The following is a 23,117-nucleotide window of genomic DNA, read 5'->3' as shown; positions in this document are numbered from 1 at the left end:
ACTGCTCCCTAAGATGTTAAATATGAAGTGAACATGAGGAAAGAGATGTCTTCATATCTGCTGATCATAAAGAATACATGCGCTTATTTCCCTACAGATGTTATATATGAGGCTGGGCTCTTGCATGAATTTCTCTGTAGGCAAGCAAATACATATTTCATAAAGAAGAAGCATCTCTGTCTACATACCTTCTTATGTTTGTCTTTTTTCCCTCTTACTCGTTCTTTCTTTCTTTCATCACACATGCTAACAGCTTCTAGCGTCCACACCTATGAGTAGCATGCGGCTAAATTCGTTTACTTACCTTTCGTGCCTTGAATGTCCATGTGCAATTCATCCGCATAGTTCCCCTGACAGGCACTTTCTTGAGAATTCAGAGTTATGCGTTTTGTGGAAGCTTCTAGTGCTAAAATTTGTCCGATCAGCAAACAATGAATGTGGGAAAATGCTTCTTGACACACTTAGCAATTCTCGACAGAGAATCTCGCAATCTCACAAAAACACTCCAGGCATTGTGTATCACTGAGCTGAGGGACATACTCTCAGGTCACCTTTCTAACATGCCACAACATGCGGCAGAAACCAGGACATCCTACCCCTCTATCCACACACACCTCTACTCAACATATCACACAATTACACAGCCATAATTAGAGTGCAAAAGAGACCTCATATTACTTAAAAGGTAATTTTCCCTTACCTTATTTTTGCGGTCTCCCTTGGCCTCCATAATAAACGCGTATTAACTGTTCTAATTTACCACTAAATTAACAAGACTGACCTCAATTAGGACACTAATTGTAAGCTGAGACTATCTTGGACGGCATTTGTAATTGGTTTACGAATCTTGCTGTTAAAAAAGAAAAAGAAAAAAGAAAAAAAAAAACTTCTCACCCTTTTCCAACATCTCATCCAAAAACGTAACACAGACACTTACAATCAAAGGATCAAACAGGCTGTTATTGCTATTGTACCTTTAAGAATGAGGAATTATACCTTTAACCCTCTGCTGTTCAGTCATTTTAAACAGAAAAAAAAAAAAAAAAATGTTTTGAAATTCTTAAAATCGCTACATCGGAATGGTATGAAACTCAATGGCTTTTATGACAGTTGCTATGTGGGGGAAAAAAAAAAATTAAATAAAATATATATATATATATATATATATATAGAGAGAGAGAGAGAGAGAGAGAGAGAAAGGCTAAATAAACATAAAAAATAGTCATGCTTGTTTTGTTCCTACCATTAGAAAATAAATGGGAAATACGAAAAAAACAGGAAAAAAAAAGTCACACATTTGTTTTTCATGAAATGTCCCCTTTAAGCAAAAATAAAAATAAGTGCACTATGATCAATTATCGTCAGTTTTTGAGGAAATGTGTTACAAGTAATGCATGTTACATAATCAGATTACTTCAGATCAGATTAAGTAAAGTAACATTACACCAAAATACTTTTCAAACAAGTTATGCACATAAATACACAGCAAAGTTTATTAATTTAAATATTAATAAAGTCTCAGTCAGCTGATGGTAAGAAAAAGTTATGCAAACATAAATTAACAATTTCCATATTAAGTAAAAATGTAATTCAATGCAATTTTTATTATGATTATAACTATTTTATTTAGATGGTTAACTATCATCAGTCATAAATGGACATACCTGAATACATCTTCTTTAGTAATAGTTGGACTACATCAGAAAGCTGTTTAATGTGTGTTTATGGAGTGGGACATGGAATAGGGTAAGGCTACAGGGTAGAGCCACAGCAAATGAGAAGCCTGGTCAAAGGGCTTTGAAATGGAACTACAAAGCACCGGAGATTCCCATGGGCTCTGCGTATATATGTATGTGTGTTTCATTAGAGCCTTGGCCTCTGTCTCTTGGGAGAGGGGCAAGTTCAAATACACAGTTAATGAGTGAAGCAGCCATCAATAGCATCCTAATCCATCAGAGAAGCACTATCCTCACACAAACACACAAATACACACACACTTCCTCCAGGGGCCCAGCCCAACTAAATGATGCAACTGAAAGTTCATTGCCTGCACTCTAAAGGTTGTTCATCTCTCGCCCCCTTTGTTCAGAAAACAAGCATGCATTAAATCTATCATTTGGCCGATATACACAGTAAAATGCACTGAGTGAAATATTGTTGTGCTCCTCAAACAAATATTGCGTTATATTATTATTATTTGAGAACTGGAAGGAAAATTTGCCTAATTGTATTAAAAAAGATTTTTTCCACATTGTCACTGAGGCTCCGAGTACAATGCAAATGGTACTAAAAACAGGCTTTATTGCCAAACAAACACACAAATTCTTATTTCTTTTGATTTTGGTGTCAAATGATTCACCCCAGTTCAAAATATATACAGGTATAATAATAATAATAATAATTAAAAAATAAATAAATTATATATATATATATATATATATATATATATATATATAATAAAAACTTCTCACCCTTTTCCTACATCTCATCCAAAACAGTAACACATTAGCTTAGCATTCTCACTGACACTTACAATCAAAGAACAAAACAGGCTTGTTTTGCTATTGTACCTTTAAGAATGGTGCTAAGTAAATATACATAGTCATATGCTAATGAAGCTAGTCAAATGAGGCAGATACCAACACTCTCATAGAGAGTAAATATATATAGTATATATATAAAAAGAGTAACCATATGAGAAACAGAGCCACAAACACATCTGATAAGAGTTTTTCAGCATAGAGCTCAATACAGTACAGGAATGGGACGAGGAATGGGTGGTGCTCTGCAAACCTGCTTATCAAGACACAAAGAGAGGAGCTTGTGGTATGCAGTTTTTGTATGCAGTGTGTTGTGCCTAGAGGCTCATCCATTCACATTAGCGACAGGAAATGAGAGGCAGCTGAAATCACGAGCTAGATCAATGGCACACAGAGATAGACACACTCGCCCTATCTCTCTGTCTTCATTATGACTGTCTCTCCTTCTGCAGTCATTATGAGACATTCTGACGTATTTCAGGTCTGTCTCCAGCACTCAGGGGTCCGACGCTCTCGCACGTCCCAGGTGAGATCATATCAGCACTTTCTCTTGAAGTATTTTCATACTGTTTATATTTTATATCCTACTTTTTCAAATGCCCCTTTCTTTCCTTTGAGATCAGCAAATCCTTGATGTCTGTGATTGAGATTGTTTATTTGTATGCTAGTACTGCATCATTGTCTTTGCAGCTATGAAATAGTCAGCTTTGTTTTCTGTATGTATGCATGTCTGCCTCTTTCTGTCCAGTTTAAAGTGGCACACATCCTCGCGTCCAGGTCAAAGACTCTCCACATGTGGCATCATTGATTACAGATATCAGCGAATGCAACCGCTTCAAATCTCATGGGTGATTATAAACAGTTTGTGAGCTGAAATCAATCTAATACCTTCAAGAGCCTCTTTCATTGCAGGTCGTCAAGGGTCATCGCTGTCTTTTTAGTGACGGCCCTTGATGTGTTGGAAGTCACCAATCAGTCAATGAAAGAGGTTACAGACTGAAAGTTTTACTTCAGAGAAAGCCCTTTGTTAGACAGGGACAGACATGAAAAGAGGGGAGGTCCAGCTGCAGATGGACAGTATGGGTCAGCCAGAGCAGCGGTGGACGTCTGCTGACAAACCAGAGACCGCTGCTAACATTAGCACTGGAGCGGGAGTTCGTGTGCATGCGATCGGCTGACCACCGTGCCAGAAATGAAACACATCAATCAAAACCGACAAGGACAAAGATGAACAAAGGAGAAGATAGGAGTTGAAAGCCGTCCTTCACACGCACTCTCTCCTCTTTAGAGAGATCTTGCGCTCTAATGTGTGCCGGCTTGAGCGCTCTCCCCTCCTCCCGCCCGGTTGTACTGAAGTGAACTTGTGTCCCTTTGCCCTTGGTGTGACTTCTCTTGACCTAAAACAGTCTGTTGAGAGTCACCAGCTTCCAGACTACATTTCCTGCTGCTCCCGAACCAGGAATACACCATACACGCCATATGCTTCCCGTTCCCTATGTACCATATGTTGGTACAGTGTCAAAGTCCAGATTCCTCTTTCGCTCACTGTCTCTATGTCCCTCATGACTGCCGTGAGATGACATGCCGAGGTCACCTCGGAGCCACAATGACAATGTGGAATAAAGCTGCTCATCTAACACACTGCTGCTCAAGCACACACACATATAACTAAACAGCAGCTCTCTTCATCTTGTTTGCAACTTTGGACATCATTTATTCACCCTCATGTCATTCCAAACCTGTATGACCTTCTTTCCTCGCTATCATCATAAAAGTGCACCATATGTGCATATGTACAGTATGTGTATGTGCATGAATAGTGACTTTCCTCATGCAAAGCTGTCACTGTTCAAAAGTTAGGGGTCAGTTAGTGTTTACTGTACTGCTGAGCACAAGAGACTTCTTTCAAAAACAAAAAAAACTTACTGACCCTAACCTTTTGAATGGTAGGATATACGGTTATGAAAGCTTTTATAGGTTATGATGCTTTCACATCTTTTTTCAAAGCTTGAAATCCCCAATCATTGTCACTGAATGAAAAGGAGCAACCAGCACAGTATTCAAAATGTCTCTATTTTTGATCTATGAAGAAAAAAGTCACACAGGTTTGAACAACATAAGGGTAGTAAATGATAGGGGTGTAACGGTACATGTATTCATCCCGAACCGTCACGGTTCTGTACATATAGTCAGACGACGAATACAGTCAGTCACAGGCGATCCAGACTCCAGTCCAGAAGAGGGAGCATGGGGTAATGCAACACTGTTTACTAAACGCCACAACAGGAAAAATGAATAAATGAATGAGGCATTTATATTTTAAAAAGAGCAGAAGAAGAGACGATCTATGCACCAACCCAAAACAAGAATGGCGACTCGCCATTAGCGAGTTCAGATGTCACGCAAGAGCATGCTAGTAGCCTACTGTATATGCTGCGTTTCGATTAATTTTTGTGATGTGCTCCACTAACTTCACAGAAAGGAAATCGGGACAGCAGAAAGCAGCAGCCTGTTTGTTTTTTTTTATTTTACAAAAGCACAATGTTTTGTTATTTATTGTTAGTGGACACAACTAAAAATAGACCCTTTACAGTTACAAATGATGTCTTACTCTTCTGTATGACCATAAATGACAGTATTTTAAGTTGTTTCCGCTGTTATAATGGGACAAAATCATTTGGCATTGTGCTGATTTGTGTCGTCAAAGTCTCACTACTACAGTTCAGTGATGAAATATGCATGTCCTGGAAATGGGAAGCCTCAGGTGCTACTTCACTTGCTGTCTCCTCGGGTAAAGGTGAAGTATGCTCTTTTTCGCCTTCTCCCTCATATTTCCGAGATTTCTTGAAAAAGCATAATATTGAACTTTACGCATCTGCCATTGTCACCGCACGTTAATGAACTTTTATTTATGTACTTTCATAGTACAAGAGATGCTTTTCAGTTTTGTAGCTGATTGTGACCAAATACCTTTTGTTTTTATCATCCCTACAAAAAAAAAAAAGAAGACCTATGCAAAAGTGCATTCTTGTTTACTGCTTAGTGCTTAATACACTAAAGGAGGCTGTACTGTACCAACTACCTCAGGGGGGACTAAATTATGCTAAGTGAAACAAACTGTAATTTGCACTAGTGTCTGTTCAAAATTAATGAAAAGAAGCCTAGCATCGGGGATTTGTTGCTTTTTTCCTGTTGTACCAAACTCGCATCGAACTGTGACCCCAAAACCAAGGTATGTACCAAACCATGACTTCTGTGTCCGTTACACCCCTAGTAAATGATGACAACATTTTTGAGCGCACTATCCCTTTAAAAAATAATGTGAAATTAAAATTGGTTGTATTTACTTAATGTCCATGATGTTATTGTGCATTATCCACCAGTTTAAATTACTCATAAAAAGATTTTTTTTTTTTTTGCATGAAAATGTAATAAATTTGCCTCTGAAATTACTTTTCTGCTGATAAAAAAAACTTGTGGGTTGTGGTAAACAATATGAACAATAATATAATAGCTAAACAATCACAATCCAATAAAACATCCTGATGGATACAACAAAGTCCTGTCCTCCATTATGTGCTAGTGAATATTCTGTTTCACTCCAAAATATATTACATTATGGAAATTAATGGAGTTTTATTTTTTCTTTAAGACCCCTAAGCTACATCTGGAAGCATGAAGTTAAAACTGTCTTAGGCAATCGATGTCTTTTCGGTGGTAGTGCGGTGATGTTTATGGATTCTGCCTGACTCCACAGACCGCCCCAACACTGCGGCATGCGGTTAGAGTAAGCGGCTCTGATTACTCAATAACGCTTCAGACAGCGGTGCGTTATGGATGGAGGTGCACGCATCGGCTGCCGTGAAGGTCAACGGCCCAGAGTGGCGATGAGCATTTGAGTCATTGGTGGGCAATGAAGGGAAGTGATGATGCTGCTAAAAATACAGAGAGAAGGGGGTACAGAGAGAGAGGGAGAGAGAGAGAGCAAATTTGTCTTCTGTCTACTTCCATGACACTCACCACACGGCCTGTCTCCACTGATGTATGAGCTGCCTCTGTATCCCCACAACACAGAGGTGACACAGAACTCACACGCACCCCACACTATTTCCATACCCACGCACAACTTTCCCAGCTCAAGGACACTGATGCGCTCAGAAAATGCACGGTGATCTAGCAGCATGTAGCTCTCTGCATGCTATTTTTCAAAAGCGGACATGTTACTAGAGCAATATAATCTGTGGGTTCTGGAACTAACTAACTAACTAAATAAATACAAGTAATAGTACTTTGTAATAAATAATTTTGTAATACATTTTGCAATAAATATATTTGTAATGTTAATAATTTATAATTAGTTTAATAATTTTATATTAATACTTATAAAAAAAAGAATGATAATGCAATCAAAAATACAAATAAAGATAAATAAGTATAAATAAATCTAATACTAATAATACAAATAATAATGCTTTGTAAAACAATTTTGTAATTGTAATAAACAAACAATTCTATTCTATTCTATTCTGTTCTATTCATGTGCTAACCTTAAAGGGTTAGTTCACCCAAAAATGAAAATTCTGTCATTTATTACTCACGCTCATGCCGTTCCAGACCCGTAAGACCTTCGTTAATCTTCGGAATGCAAATTGAGATATTTTTGTTTAAATCCGATGGCTCCGTGAGGCCTGCATAGGGAGCAATGACATTTCCTCTCTCAAGATCCATAAAGGTACTAAAAACATATTTAAATCAGTTCATGTGAGTACAGTAGTTCAATATTATAAAGCGACGAGAATATTTTTGGTGTGCCAAAAACAAAAACAAAATATCGAATTATTTAGTGATGGCCGATTTCAAAACACTGCTTCAGGAAGCTTCGGAGCGTAATGAATCAGCGTGTCGAATCCGCAGTTCGGAGCGCCAAAGTCACGTGATTTCAGCAGTTTGGCGGTTTGACACGCGATCCGAATGATGATTCGACACGCTGATTCATATAACGCTCCGAATCTTCCTGAAGCAGTGTTTTGAAATCGGCCATCACTATATAAGTCGTTATTTTGTTTTTTTTTGGCGTACCAAAATTATTCTCGTCGCTTTATAATATTAATATTAAACCACTGTACTCACATGAACTGATTTAAATATGTTTTTAGTACCTTTATGGATCTTGAGAGAGGAAATGTCATTGCTCCCTATGCAGGCCTCACGGAGCCATCGGATTTAAACAAAAATATCTTAATTTGTGTTCAGAAGATCAACGAAGGTCTTATGGGTGTAAACGGCACGAGGGTGAGTAATAAATGACAGAATTTTCATTTTTGGGTGAACTAACCCTTTAATCATTATCCCAACCTGGTTAATAAAAATGCTGTTCAAGGAACCTAACCTAAACCCTATGCTTGACCCTCACCCTAAAATCTGATAAGTTCCAGAACCAACAAGGATTTGATCAAAGAAAATGTATCAGCAAGTATGCATAACTTGCCGTCTACGTCGTGTATTTACTGCGTTACTGTATATAGCTCTTTCAGCTGTGTCAGTGTGCCATGTAAGCGAGTCGTTGTCTTCCTGTTGCTGGTCTGATGTTATGTTTTTTCCTCACCGGGCTCTGAGCCATCCAGACTGCAGCCTGTGGAATCAGCATGTAGCCTGATGGAGTCTAAACCTTGTTATCTCTGTTACACATTCCATCTGCCCCTGTCCGCTCTCCCTCTGTCTCCCTCTTCCTCTCTTTGATCACTCTGGGCCAATGAATCAAGCAGTCTTTAGCGCAGACGAGACCGCGAGGGAGCTGCTGAGCGTTTGTCTTCTTCACAACATATGATGACAGACCTGTTTCTCTTTTGCATCAGGACCGCTCACCTGTATCCTAGCAACCCCATCCCTGCTGTAGCAGCCTCACAACACAGGGGCGAGAGTGATGTCATGAATGCATGGAACGAGTCTCTTCTCTATCTTGTTTTGACACTTCTCTTCTCATCCTGTGTTTTTTGTCTCATCTCTATTTTTCATTTTGTCTTCTCACTTCGATGCTTCTCTTCTCATTTTGTGTTAATTTGTCTAATTTATTTTCTTTGTCTCAACGCTTTTCTTATCATTTCACCTCATCTCTGTTTCTTTTGTCTCATCTTGATGCTTCTCGTTTGCTCTTGTTTGTCTCATTCCTTTTCTCATTTTGTTTCAACCCTATTTAATCTCTTTTTGGTCTTCTTTTCTTTTCTCATCTCATCTCTTGTCTTGTTTCACCTTGATGTTTCCACCCATTTGGCCTCATATTGTGTTATTTCATACAGTGTCTTTCCCTGGTCATGTCTATTCTCATCTCGCCAGATCTACTCTCTTCTTCCATTCTCATTCCGTTCTTTTTTTTTTCATCTCTATTTCTTGTCTTATCTCTTCTCATTTTGATGCTTCTCATTTTTTTGGTATTTTTTCTCATTTCTTTCTCATCTCAACACTTCTAATCTCTATTGTCTCATCTTGATGCTTCTGCTCTCATTGGTCTCATCCCTTTTCTATTTTTTTTCTATTTTGCTTCAGTGCTTCTCTTCTATTCTCATCTTCTGTTATTTTGTCTCATTTTTTTCCCCTATTGACTCATGTTATCTGGTTTCAATGTTTCTCATATCTATCTCATCTAGGGTTGTCAAAAGTACCGACTTCGGTACTTCGTCAGATTTTAAAAATGTGACGATATCAGCATTTCCCTCTAGCATTTTGAGCGGATTCTGACTAACTTAAACACCTCTGATTGGCCATTGTGTTCACATGGTCAACAGATATGTCTGTGATTGGCTACAGTGATCAATACTTCAAAAACATGTTATAAATAGACATCTTTGACACTCTTCATTGAGTGCTTATACAGATACACACAGGAGCGTTTGGAAGCAAGCGTCTATCAGCAGATCCCCACACGGGAGCATAAGAAAGCTGGCTTCTATCAGCAGACGCCCGCTTTCAAACGCTCCCATGTGTATCTGTGTAAGTGCTCAGTGAAGAGTGTCAAAGATATCTATTTACAGATATCTTTTTGAAGCGTTGATCATTATAGCCAATCACAGACATATCTGTTGAGCATGTGAACACAATGGCCAATCAGAGGTGTTTAAGAATCCGCTCAACAGCACTCAAAATCCTAGGGGGAAATGCTGGTATAGTCACATTTTGGTGTCAACTTGGTAGCGAATAACTGGTACTTTTCATCTCATCTCTCTTGTCTCATCCTAAAGTTTCCCTTCTTGTTTGTGTTATTTTGTCTAATCCCAGTCTTGTCTCATTTTGTCTCTTCTTGTTTTCTATTCGTGTCTTGTTTTGATACTTTTCTTCTTCATATTTTGTTATTTGGTCTCATTTCATTCTCGTCTCAATCCATCTTATTTTGTCTCAACACTTCTCTTAACATTTCATCTCATCTCTGCCTCATGGTTTTATCTTGACGCTTCTCTTCTCATTTGCTTTCATTTGTCTCATTTCTTTTCTTATTTTTCTCTATTTGATTCTTTTCTTCTCATGTTGTGAATATCTGTCTCATCTCTTTCCATTGCCTCATCGTATCATGTCCCAATTCATGATTTTGTCCCCACATTTTGTTCACATCTCATTATAATTCGGTTCTCATCTTGTATTAATTTTTCTAATATTTTTCTATTGTCTCAGTGCTTCTCATCTAATCTCAATTTCTTGTGTTATCTTGATGTTTCACTTCTTGTTTGGTTTCAACTTGTCGAAACCCTTTTCCTTGTCTTACTGTATCTCAACTCATTTCATCAGGTCTTCATCTTATCATTTTATATTGTCTGTTCTCTTTTTCTCATCTTGACGACACTACTCTTTGTGTCTTTTCCTCTCTTCTCATCATTTCTCCTCTCTTTTCCTCTCCTCATAGAGAACTGCTCTGCACACCTGTGTGTATGTGTGTGTGTGTGTGTGTGTTAGAGAATGTAAGCCACGGGGAGATAAAATGTGTTAGTACAAGCATCTGTAAGCTCTCCTCTCCTGGTGCTGAATTTGGGCTTTCAGGGGCTATGGTGTCGTTCTGGGACAGTTATCCATCCCCAAAGAGAAAGCAGCAAAAAGGAGTCTTTCAGGCCTCCAGTAAAAGATACGGAAATAAAAATAACTTCTTCTTCTCTCCCCTGTGCGCTCCTTCCATTCCCAGGGATATTGGGCAGCTCTCAGCGGACTAGCAGCCACGTCTGTGTTGGGGAAAATGCTGCAGTGGCACATTTATCTGTTTGTGGGGATGTGCTAATATACAAACACACACACAAATGTGAAGATGTCCATAAACACATTGTCAGAGAGCTTAACAGGGCCAGTTTCTGGCAGTTAAGACCTTCATCCAATGAATACTGCTGAGAGTGCAGATAGAATTACCTTTAGAAAAGTAAATACACATTTATTGAATGAATCCTCCCACTGAAATGAATCCTGTTCAGACCAAAATAAAAGTATGATCTCTGATTTCAAACAATATACAGCTGTTGAGTCACTTCTATTTGATAAGTGTTTGGACACTAATATTGTACTGTTCTACTGTATTTTTGATCAAATAATTGCAGCATTGGTGAGCATAAGACACTTCTTTCAAAACATTAAAAAAAAAAAAAAAAAAAATACTGATCCTAAAACTTTTGAATGGCACTTTCAAATATTACTTCAAATGTCCAAACACTTTTTGAGGCCTCTATACTGAAGCATCCTTTTCCTGACTTCAATAACTGGATATCTATGAAGTTTTATCTGGAGCGGGATAATCGAGCTGAGTTTCAGACAGCACAAAAGACCGTGGAGTACTGAAGGACATAGGAAAGGCAGACGGGTAGTTGAATACACGTACAGCGACGCAGGCAGGAAGAACAAGGGCGTTTGTGCTGACTCCTGCACTTGCTGACTGCCCCATCTGTTGAGCGGGGTCTCCAGAGAGAAGAGGGGCAGCGCGGGTCCGTGTGACACATCTGCCCCTTGCTTGGGGCTTTTAAATAGAGACACAGAGGGGACTGAGGCATCCTGCCAGAGCAAAAATCCCCAGCCCAGGTGTGCTTCTAATAGAGGCCACAGAAAGCCAACCTCTTCCTCTGTGTCCGCTTTTGTCTGTCTATGTGGCTTTGTATCTCTATCCTTGTCTCACTTTCTCTCTGATGTTCATTGAGAGTGTACCTTTTCTCATTTTCTCTTGCGTTCTCATGCTGTTCACACCCTCAGTATTAAAGCCATCCAGTGTGAAGAGCGAGGACTCATTTCTGCTCTCCACTGGGGGTCCTTACGATGCTCCGTGAGGTGGGGGGGAAGGCCATTGCTTCTCCATTACCCAATAACTGACGTTCACATACACTCAACAAAAGACGAAACCAGAGAGGCCTTATTGAAAATAATAACACCCTCAAGCATGTCCTTTACAAGCGCAGTGCGGGGTTAAAGACTCATGGCAATGCTTTGCATTTAAAGTGTCCTCCACAATAAGAAGCTGACTTTGTCTTTAGGTTGACATGGATATTCATGGAGTAAATGAGTACATTGTAAATAGACTGAAATAATTTTTCACAAGTGTATGTAGTTTGCATAACTATTAAGCCAGATAATAAAACAACACAAAATAAATCTGCCTATAGGATTTCCTCACAAGCATGGGACTAGATTTGTCCCAATTAAATCGATTGAACTGATATAAAGGCAAGATTCTGCATCAACTGTCTTTTGCACTTTGCAATGTAATCAAAACTGAGATGTCTACTGTACCAAAGGAGAAAAAAGATATAGTGGTGAAACAGGTGTTTATGCCTCCAAATCAAGTAAAAACTGCGAGTAAATATTCTATTTGGCCGGAACACTATACGTGCACTGTCACTAACGTCATTTAATGCAACATTTTTATTGCAACAGAGAAATTGGTGCTATAATTTAGACTAAAATATGCATTTTTATCCATAATAAAATTGACCCAAGAATTTTTTTTTTTAAGTGTAATTGTACTCTTTTTTTTCCACAGTGTAGAGAATACATAAAATATTTTACATTTATTTTTTATTTTTTATTTTAATGAATTAGCCAGTAAAAAAAAAAGACTTGTCTGTAAATTACCTTAGAGGTAAAATATGGTAGCTATCTAATCAGCATAGTTAATATAGGGACAGTTTCTAAAAAAGTGCATTAGTACCACATAAGCACGAGTAATTTACAGTATTAAGTGTAATAAAAAATAAATTGTTGGATCCAAATAGGGGCATGTGATCGATTTAGTTCAAAAACTCACTCTCTCAAAGTTGGCAACCCTGATAAACAGCCTTTGCAAACGGACATCTAATCTTGTTTCATCTAATCTTGTTTCCAACAATGAATAAAAAATAAATTAAAAGCTATCTCTTCTAATTGCCCATTTATTTCTGGTGGTAACCATTTTATTTCAAAATTGTGACTTTATTCTCTATTTATCTCACACTTGCGACTTTATATCTCATAGCAGGCATGTTTGTATGCATTATTTTCATCAATCCGAATAAATCCAATTCGATTTTAGATTCTGAAAGTTCTGTTTAAAGGAACTTATAAACTTTGCATTCCAAATGCACATTTTCATTTACATGCATTTAAGTATTCTGAACAAAACTTCAGTGCATGCGCAGTGCCCCAGTCACTGCATTCAGAAATGGAGAAAGCTATAATGTCACCGGCGCTATCATGAGTATAACTGTCGTTTTTGCCTTGATGACATACCTAAAAGGACCGCCCCTTTCAATCTGATCGAAATTTTACTTGGATCGAGCTCATTCGGATTTACTGAGGTGATTACATGAAGACTTTTCAATCTGAATCGAGCCATCAATCCGATTACAAATAGACTATTTGGGTGCATGTAAACATAGCTAGTGTGACTCTGTGTCTTGCTTGTAATTTTATTTATCTCCACAATTACTTTTTTAATTTTTTTCACACTGTGGCAGAAATAGTTTCTGTACAAATCAGAGTCCTTTTAAGATATACACTGGATAAAGCCAGCTGGGCAGATTAGATGAATAAAGCACAAGGAAAAACGTTGCTTTTAATAATTCAGATCTTAACAATGTAACTGGTGAGTTCTAGTCACAGATCACCCGGTATGAGTTAGGTAACATTTCTCCATTTCTCCTCAGGCACATTCAATAATGAGCATCTGGATAAAATATGCACACACACACACACACACACACACACACACACACACACACACAGTACACACACACACACACACACACACACACACACACACACACACACACACACACACACACACAATCAAATGATGAATAGCCTACTTAATCTCTATTTGGAATTAAATGATCTGCTTATTGCTATTGCCGAATAACTCTTTGTACAGATATAAGTGTTCATTATAATGCCTAAATGAGTCTCTCAAATGATTTTTTAAAAGTGATGATGCAATAGTATCCTGCGTTATAGTGTCTGATGTGAAATGGCACGTCACAGTCAATAAAAAACATTGAAAAGCTACAGCCAAAAAAGAGAGAATGAGATATTTTACCGATGAAGTAGGACAGCAGAATGGCCAGCAGGGCGGCAGCAGTGATCGCGGACAGGGCGGCACATTTCCAGCTGCAGTACTTGGATGGTTTCTTCAGCTTGAAGGCGCTTCTGGAGAAGGTGTTTCTGGGTAGGAGCCGCGGTGGGGGCGAATATACTGTGCCGGAGGTCAAAGGGTAACCCGGTGATGAGCTGCTAAAGAGAGGCGTGGTCCCCGAAGAGGTCTTAAACAGGAAATGCCTGCAGAAAAGAGAAAGATAAATAGCGCTTTTAGTATTTCAAGCACACATGGAAGGTCACATCCATCCCTGGTATCAAACCTCCTCAGCGGCAGCCTGCATTTCATTCTAAGCTTTAAGGTATATGTGTGTGTGTGTGTGTGTGTGTGTGTGTGTGTGTGTGTGTGTGTTGTGTTGACCGCTGAGTGTCGCAGGCGCTTGTTGGAGGTGAAGGACAGTGTATGCAGCGCCTCAGTGTGGAGCAGTGGACATATGGCACATGAACACACGGCACCGCAGGCCTGTCCTGGCCCACCAAGGGCCACTTACACAACAAAGTCACTCAATAATTCAAGAGCCTCCACTTCTTTCAGGTACAACAAAAACATACTGTACAGAGACACAATTCACTGAGATCGTACGCAGCGGCTCGGTTCTCTGGTGCAGGGTTATTTCCGTCGAGCTGATGAAAAGAAAAATATAGACAGGAAGATATTGCTGTGTACTTCACAGAGAGATTAATCATTACAGCATCATAAATGGACTCTTGGCGCAGACAAACAGGACGTGATTTGTTAATATCCAGCCTCGGCACTAAGACTACAGAGAGACAGAACGTACGCACTGATAATCAGCGTTAAGCTAAAATGTGGTTCATAGACCACAGAGTCATGTAACAACAGTCTGGCAGGATTCCACTGAATGCTTTTCACTACGGTGCGCAATTTGAAAGATCTAACAAATGCATCACACATTACTTTTACCCCTGACTAGCTTTAAAAGTGTACTTTCTGTGAACAGAATTGAAACAGAATTGTTTCCAAAACACTCCTGCTCCACCTGCCTCCCATTGTTTGGACTAACAGTTAATTCTCCCCTAAAAGTTGACAAGTTTTTTTTTTTTTTTTGTACTTTTACATATCCATATTAAAAAAAATATAGTGATACATGATCAATAAATGTTTATACGTTTTGGAAAATATTTGGCTACAGTCAATTTTATTGTACTTGTGGTTAAAAAAAAAAAAAAAAGTTTTTCTAAGTCTGTAAAACATAAAAAGTAAATAAAGTGTACACTGTTCTTAAAATGAAAGCATACAGTGACCACAGGCTCAAGCTCAAAAAGTCAAAAATCATCTTAAAAAAGTGACTTGTCCACTATATTACAAGTCTACTGAAGCCATACAATAGCTCTGTGTGGGAAAAAAGAAAAAAACACTGAAAAAAAAAAAAAAAAGACTCTTCACCTTTAAGAAATTATGTCACCCGGAAAGTAACTGTCAGAACGGTCTCTCTGGTGTCACACTGGTGTTCTTCCAGTCTCCCTTCAGTGCTGCTCTCATTAGCGGTGATACGTACTAACATAGCCTTAATGCTACAATAGATTATTGATGAAACTTGTACAATTTAGCATTGTACTTAAATAATTTAGCAGTTAATTACTGCTCTGAGCCCCATGCTGGTGTTTCCTGCCCTACAAATGAGGACTTTTGTCTCACACAAAGCCTGGTCGTGCCAGCAGCATGGATGCGGTTTTAAAAGAGATGTAGTGTAAAATGGATAAGCTGCAGTCATGTTGCCATTGTGATTAGTGTGAGGTCATGGGGTTTGTCGTGTTTTACCACGTCCCGTTCTCAATTAAGACCGAATCGAGAGGCTGAGAGCTTTAGAGTGGTCAGGTATCAGCCTAAAAGGTTTGTCTTTGGACCAGCCCCCACACACTACCCCCAGACACATCCGTCCTTCATACCTCTAACCTACGAGGGTAACGGCCACAGGCTGCTCACTCCTGTGATCTTTAATAGCCTCTTTCCACAAGATGCCTTCCAATATCTCTGGACACGTTCCAGCGGTGGATTCCATTTCCAGAGCTGATTTTTGTTCCGTCGTGCTCCAGCCCTTCCATTACCCCCATCTCTTATCGGCCTATCCCCATACATCCCTCTATCATCCCACACTCATCCATGAATGGACAGACTGAACCCCCATAGTATCAGGCCTGATGGGGCTACTGGAGTCAGAGGCTAACCAACCCATCACCGAGGGATTTTTAAGCTTTAACCTATAGTGCAACTACTTCTGCTCTCTTATACTGTACATATACACAAGAGAAAATGAACAGATATTACTAAACTGTCAGTTTTACAATCAGTATTGGACATTTTATATTTTGAATTATTAAAAAAGCAAACTAAAAAATTCAACAGTTTGATAAACAAGAAATTAATATTGACTTCTTTCTGTTTAAACTTACATTTTAGACACAATATGTCCAGTTTGTGGAGCAAAACAAAAAGACAAAACTGACAATATTGTCTCTAAAATGTAAGCTCTAAATTGATGAATGGTAAGAGTAGTATGCTAGTATGGTATGTCCATTTCATTAAGTCACTTGTTTTGTTCCTGAATTAATCAGTGCTTTAAACAAATTGGTTGAATGTATAATACAATAACTTAATAACAGTCACTTTTTTATTCCTAAACAAATCAGTGTTTTGAATAAATGATTCAGTGACTCACTCATAAAGATGGTCACTTGTTTCATTCCCAAAAGAAAAAAAATAACAAAAAAACAAACAAACAACATAAATGATTGTGTAACCCCTCTTGTTCGAATCACCTGCTCTAAGCGAGACTCGAACTCGGGTCAATCCGCTTGGAAGTTGGGGGCTTTAACAAGGAGGCCAAAAACCGCAATCACTAACATCAGTTGCTAGAGCACCTCTTGAGTTCAGGGGAGTGAGGTTTACACACACAGCTCTTACTAGCCTACGTCTGTTACACTCACCCCCCCCAAACCTCACTCCCATCAGGGTCACGGCACCAATGTAACCCCTCCTGTTTGAACCGCCTGCTCTAAGCGGGACTCGAACTCGGGTCCATCCGCATGAGAGTCGGGCGCTCTAACAAGGAGGCTAAAGACCTTAAAATCTCTCTGAAATGCACAACACAGAAACACAGAAACAATAGAGTGAAACATTGAAAACTCCCAGACTAGTGCTGGTAGACTGTATATCTGCACTCACAGTGAGGACATCTTTTTAGTTCTCACAATTAATTTGTCCCACGTTACTGTAATATCTTATGTCTGTTTCCTTAAAAACAAACAAACAAACAACAACAATAATAATAAAACCTTTCCAAGTCATGACGCCATACCCACCAAGTTTGTATTCGCTCATCTCTCCACGTTCCTATAGGGAAAATAAACCTCAGAAGAAATACAAAAGAAAAAGATAGAGGTCTGTCCTTCACACAAGTCACTAAGGGAGAGACGGAGAGAGTGAGAGCAGGTTGATAAACGTAATGAATGGTAATAAATGATAATAATGCAGCCGTATAATGAATATAGGCCACATGGAGGATTCCACACGGTGGCTTTACATAACAAAGCTGTTTTTCCCCAGCTGAGGGTGACATCTACACTGCCTTAGGCCTCACTGACTCACACACATGCATGCGTAACACATACACACAGAAGTGCACAAACACATGCAGAACTTTAATAATTGTGTGCATGAACCGGGAGGCTCAGTCAACTGTGGAAAAAAGTGGAATCTCGCATTTCTTCGTATTTGCACCAGCTCTCTGTGACGTTCTTTCCGCCCTTCTCGCTTCTCCAATTGATGGTGTGAATGCCACAGGTGGCACCTCCACCTCCATTCCTTTATCTGAACCTGCGTCGTCTCCCTTCCGTTCTTCCTGTCAGGTGTGACTGTGCACAAACTGTAAAGGGAAGCTAGCAGGTTACAGGTAGGCAGTAATCAGGCCTGCAATGAGCAGCAGAGTGACAAGAAGTCAGCAGAAGTGCACGTCTAAAAATATAGCTCCGCTTCCTGCGGCCCGCCTCCGTGTCGTTCCTCCACCGTCTGAAGTTGGGCGACTCGCAAGGTCAAGTCAGTCACTTAAATGCCAAATCATTTTTACCCACGCAGAAGGTTGCAGCCACTAATTTGCCAGCTGACAGGGGTGACGGAGGGAAATTAATTAAGGTCATTTTGGAAGCGCGTGCGCTCAAGTTGAAGTGTAACTCATAGCTATTGGCTGAATCTCTATTGAAAGCTCATTTCATCTCGGGACAGTGAGGGGAAGCCGAATGCGGATGGAGTGGCTTAATTGCGGAATGAAATTAAAATGCTTGATTTACACGGTGTGCTTAATTGACAGTGATTTATGTCGAGCATTGTTTGGGAGGGAAGCTGGGGGAAGAGTTGAAACCAACTGAGATGATGGGAGACGTGTGAAAGAGAGAGAGAGAGAGAGAGAGAGATGAGGCCAGACCAGGGGGTGGACAGAAAATAAAGAGAGGCCAGATTGAGCCCAAAAAAGGAGTGCTGACAGGGTGAGGTCGTGCAGAGGACAGTCTGGAGACAATGGCAGTTTTGCACTTTTCAAAGTCCACAGGGACTAAGAAACCAGGGACATAATCATCTGAGGGAGGAACATGACTTATTTACAGGGAGACAGGAAGTGAGAGGAGAAGAGAAAGACCGAGAACAATGAGAGAAGGAGAGATGAAGAGACGAACTGAGACAACAGGGAATGAAACTGAGAAAGAAGAAGAGTCAAGACGAGAAGAGGAGGTGAGATGACAAGAGGAGGAGAGCTGAAAGTAGGCAAGGTGAAACAAGATGAGAGTAAATGGGGAAAGGATAATGATGATGAGATGACAAAATAGGACATGAAATAAAGAAAGGAGAAGAGATGAGGACATTGGAGATAGGATTAGAGAAAAGAAAGACAAGCAGATAAAATGAGGAGAAAAGAGAGGAGACAAAATGAGACAAGGAGACCTGATGATATGAGATGACACGAGGAGAGCAAAGAGAAAAGGAGATGAAGACAAGAGAGGAGTCAAGATGAGAAGAGGTGTTGAGATAAGAGGAGAAGAGCTAAGAGGAGAGGGGCTAAGGCCAGCAGAGATAAGACTAGAGAAGAGGAGATAAAATGAAGGTGAGGAGACGAGCCAAGAAGAGAAGAACCGCAGAAAGGAGAGGAGACGAGAAACAGACATAGGAAGAGGAAATGGACCAAAAGAACTAAAGGAGAACAGATGAGGAGACAATAGAGAAGAGCTGAGAGGAGATGATGTAAAACGAGATGAGGATAGGAGAAAAAATGAAGAGATGAGATAGATGATGAAGTGAGGAGGCGAGCGAAGAAGACATGAACCGAAAACATGAGATGAGATGAGGATATGGGAGAAAGGACAAGAAAAAGGAAGATAAAACCAAGGAACAAAAAAGATAAGATGGCGAGAAAAACAGGAGAGGAGAACAGATGTGGTGAGACAAGAAGACCTGATGAGAGATGAGGAGAGCTAGGCAGAGGAAAGAAGAGAAGATAAAATGAGACAAGATAAGATGAGACGCGGATAGACCAACAGACTTGATGAGATGGAACAAGATCAGACAAAACAAGAAAACATGATAAAACATGAAGCAAAATGAAGAAGAGAAGAGAAGAGAAGAGAAGAGAAGAGAAGAGAAGAGGTCAAAATGAGACAAAGAAAGGAGATAAGCTGAGTTTTTTTCTGCAAGTTCTCTGCAGGCACTGATGAAGTCATTGTTGAGGTCGTGGTGTGTGTTGTGTGCACGAGGTGATTAATGACCATGTGTCAGTTAGACAGGTGTGTGTTCTCTCTCTCTCTCTATGTGTGTGTGTCATTTAGCCCTGTTAAATATGCATTGCTGAAAATGGCCCCTGCCACTCATTAATTTTGACGGCCCCAGAAGATCCCTCATCACCAAACATGTAGTTAGTGTCAAACACCAGTGTTTATTTATTCATTTTTAACTTTCCATTTCCAGATCTATCCCTTATTTAACTGTCTGATCTCACACTCGCTGCCCACACACCTCTGATTGACACCCTCATTATATACATCACTTCTCCACTTTAAATAACCAACATCAGCGCCTATCAAGACATGTAAGTGACCGGCCACGAAATACCTCTCTGTGCATGCTGTAATAGGAGTAAAATACTTATTTAACTGCTTTTTCTTTTTTGGAACACCCACATACCAAAACACCCAGCACGAGAACAGACATACAGTTCACTGAGACAAGTTTCTCCCTGACCTAAACTTCACTTAGTTCAGCTGTTTTTAAACTTTGCTTCTCTCCCCATTCTCCTCTTCACCTGTAATCCAACTATGGGTGATGGGTACTCTAAACACCAAAACAAAGGTCTCCAAAAACTTTTCTAATTATGTTTGCTGGGATTGCTGTGCCATATCCAGAATTTGATCTGCGTGCGGCACGAGCAGAGTGAGGGCCCATAAATCTTCAGCGAGCTGCGGGCACCTGTATTCTGATTGGCTCCCGTTAGGATAACAAATTGGCCTCTGAGCGCAGCTGAGAATTTAAATCTGCCCCACACAGATACCTTGGCAACCACTGATGAAGTCTGAGAGAGAAAGAGGGGGGTGGAAGAATAGAGGGAATGAAAGAAAAGAGGCAGAGAGAAGCAGAGTTTTGAATTGTTCACTTCTCAGCCTGAGCTCAGGAATTCAAACAATTTTCTTTTAGGACAATTTTCCTGCTTTTATTCTCCCTTAAAAGCTGCATTTATGACCTAAAATTGTGCAACAATTCTCCTTCCCTCTTTTTCTGAAAAAAAAAAAAAAAAAAAAAAAGGAAATTATGCAAACTACATTTGCACGAAGGAAATAGCAGTACTTGCCACACAATGTGCAATTAAGACCAATCACAATTCAGTATGCAAATAATACAATGGCATCATTAAGGTGCGGTCACATTTATTGCTGTTCAGTGAATTTTCACAGACAAAATCCAGTGATTTCAATAGCATTCCACGTGATTGAAGATTCTGTGTGACGGGAAAAGAAAATTTAAACAATTTAGACAAATTGTGAGCACACCTTTACTGTTGGTGAGATTTGGAATGGTAAGCATTCTGCATCCCGAATGATGTGTACTCTGCCATCTATTGTATGAATTTTATAAGAACAGTCTTGTCTCAAATGGAAAACGTCATGTTTTTTTACTACACTGTATTTATTTTTTATTTGCAATTTTACAAATATTTTACAGTTTTACGGAAGAAAATTGTTCTTTAAACGCGCCTTATGTGTTGCTACTAGCTTTAGCAAATTTAGCCACTCCCCTTAGCTGTCAAAAGTATGTGAAATACGACACATTTTAAGTCAATGTGTGATTTTCATAAACTTCACGAAAATCAAATTACGCTACAGAGCACACCAACCACAATGCCTTAACTTGGTACCCTTACAGCATCACACCTGGTATGAATGTGAAATTATCCGAAATACAACAAAAGTATGAATATATTAAGTGGTTTGTGCTGAAAAGTGCGAAGGAATAAAAAGCATAAGGGAGACTGCAAGTGCTATAATTAAACATTCACAACAATCTTCTGCTGAGGTCAAAAATTACACTGCCCACAACTAATGGAGGTGAAATGAAGCAGAATGGATGCTACAGCATCAAATGTAGAAATAACCGCAAAGACATCTGGTTCAAAGAGTTCATGGACCTGTGAATGTGTGCACAGCATATCACACAACTCAAATTGAATCTCTGATATCTGCACAAACAGACAAATCAAATTCTCTCATGGCTCACGGACCCAAGCTGCACTTTAAGAAGTTGACACAGGACCCTGCTACAAACACACTCGAAAACAAACACCAGCCAGGCCGTAACGACAACACACACCTCCATAACATCCGCTATGCTGTGCATTTGAAAGCACTCCTCATCTTTGGCTCAATTGTGATAGTTCGACCTGCTCGGGAATCTAATTTGAGTGTGCACGAGCCTGTATGGAAGGAGAAGAGAGCAGCTTGTGCGTCCTGAGATGAGAGTAAAATTGAAGCAGGCATCAGCTGGTGAAGAGGCTTCACTCTATGATTGGAAATAAGCCTTCACAGGACCGGGCCATCTTCAGTCATTTATACTGCCGAAAACCGATTCCACCCTCCTTCTTGTTTTCCGATCTCTCCCTCAGCCGAAGCAATCTCTCGGATCCTCCCCCTTTCCCCACCAGCTTGTCTCTCTCCCTTCCTCTACCTGTCTTGACAACTGCATATTTTGGCAATCAATCTTCCGGTACTGGCAGCTGTGCAGGCACCTCTCAGAGAAAGGGTTGGTTTTCTACTTTAGAAGGAAAAGTCTGACCTATAAAATAACATAATTTACATAGAGAACACACACACAGAGCTGTGTTCCTCTCTAAATGGCTCAAGGTGTTAATCTGTAGGTGGAATATTCAGGGTAATCAATCTAAACCCCTTTAAAAGTCATCCACATAAACAGAAACAAGCATGACCTCCAATTTCAAGAAGAAAGAAAAAATTATTTGCTTTTAAACTCACTCTTTCCGACACAAGACCATCAGGATGGTCACACAGAGAGATTCAGTGTCTCATCTTCATTAGCATCAAGTCATAAACTGATGTGAGAGATTAATGTTGTTTATTGGTCGAAATGTATAGGTGTCTTATGTTGCATGTTACAAGTACTTTTTCAGTAATTCTCATCATAGTCTTATTTAGTTATGAGCAGTGGAGTTGTTAGGTAGGGTGGGCTTTTGGATGTAATGTTATAATAAGAAAATGTTTTGCCATATATATTCTTAAAGGGTTAGTTCACCCAATAATGAAATTTCTGTAATTAATTACTCACCCTCATGTTGTTCCAAACCCATAAGACCTTCGTTCATCGAACACAAATGAAGATATTTTTGATGTAATCCAAGAGGTTTTTTTTTTTATCCTCAATAGAAAGGACCACATTCAAGGTCCAGAAAAGTAGTAAAAATATTTTTAAAATAGTCAACGTGACTACAG

At 39.5% G+C, this 23,117-nt stretch overlaps 1 protein-coding gene across 11 annotated transcripts in view; it reads right to left on the bottom strand.

Annotated features, from left to right (window-relative positions):
- The window catches only part of tenm2a (teneurin transmembrane protein 2a), a 298,870-nt gene that overhangs the window by 47,001 nt on the left and 228,752 nt on the right, over positions 1-23,117 (bottom strand). For all 11 annotated transcript variants that reach the window (XM_051918420.1, XM_051918423.1, XM_051918424.1 and 8 more), the window contains one exon: positions 14,065-14,303. In XM_051918420.1, coding sequence (XP_051774380.1) covers positions 14,065-14,303 — 239 coding nt within the window. The remainder of the gene's footprint in view (positions 1-14,064; positions 14,304-23,117) is intronic.

Source organism: Ctenopharyngodon idella, chromosome 14 (genome assembly GCF_019924925.1).
Source record: "Ctenopharyngodon idella isolate HZGC_01 chromosome 14, HZGC01, whole genome shotgun sequence".
In the NCBI taxonomy this organism is placed as follows: domain Eukaryota; kingdom Metazoa; phylum Chordata; class Actinopteri; order Cypriniformes; family Xenocyprididae; genus Ctenopharyngodon; species Ctenopharyngodon idella.
This window is presented reverse-complemented; position numbering and strand designations above follow the sequence as displayed.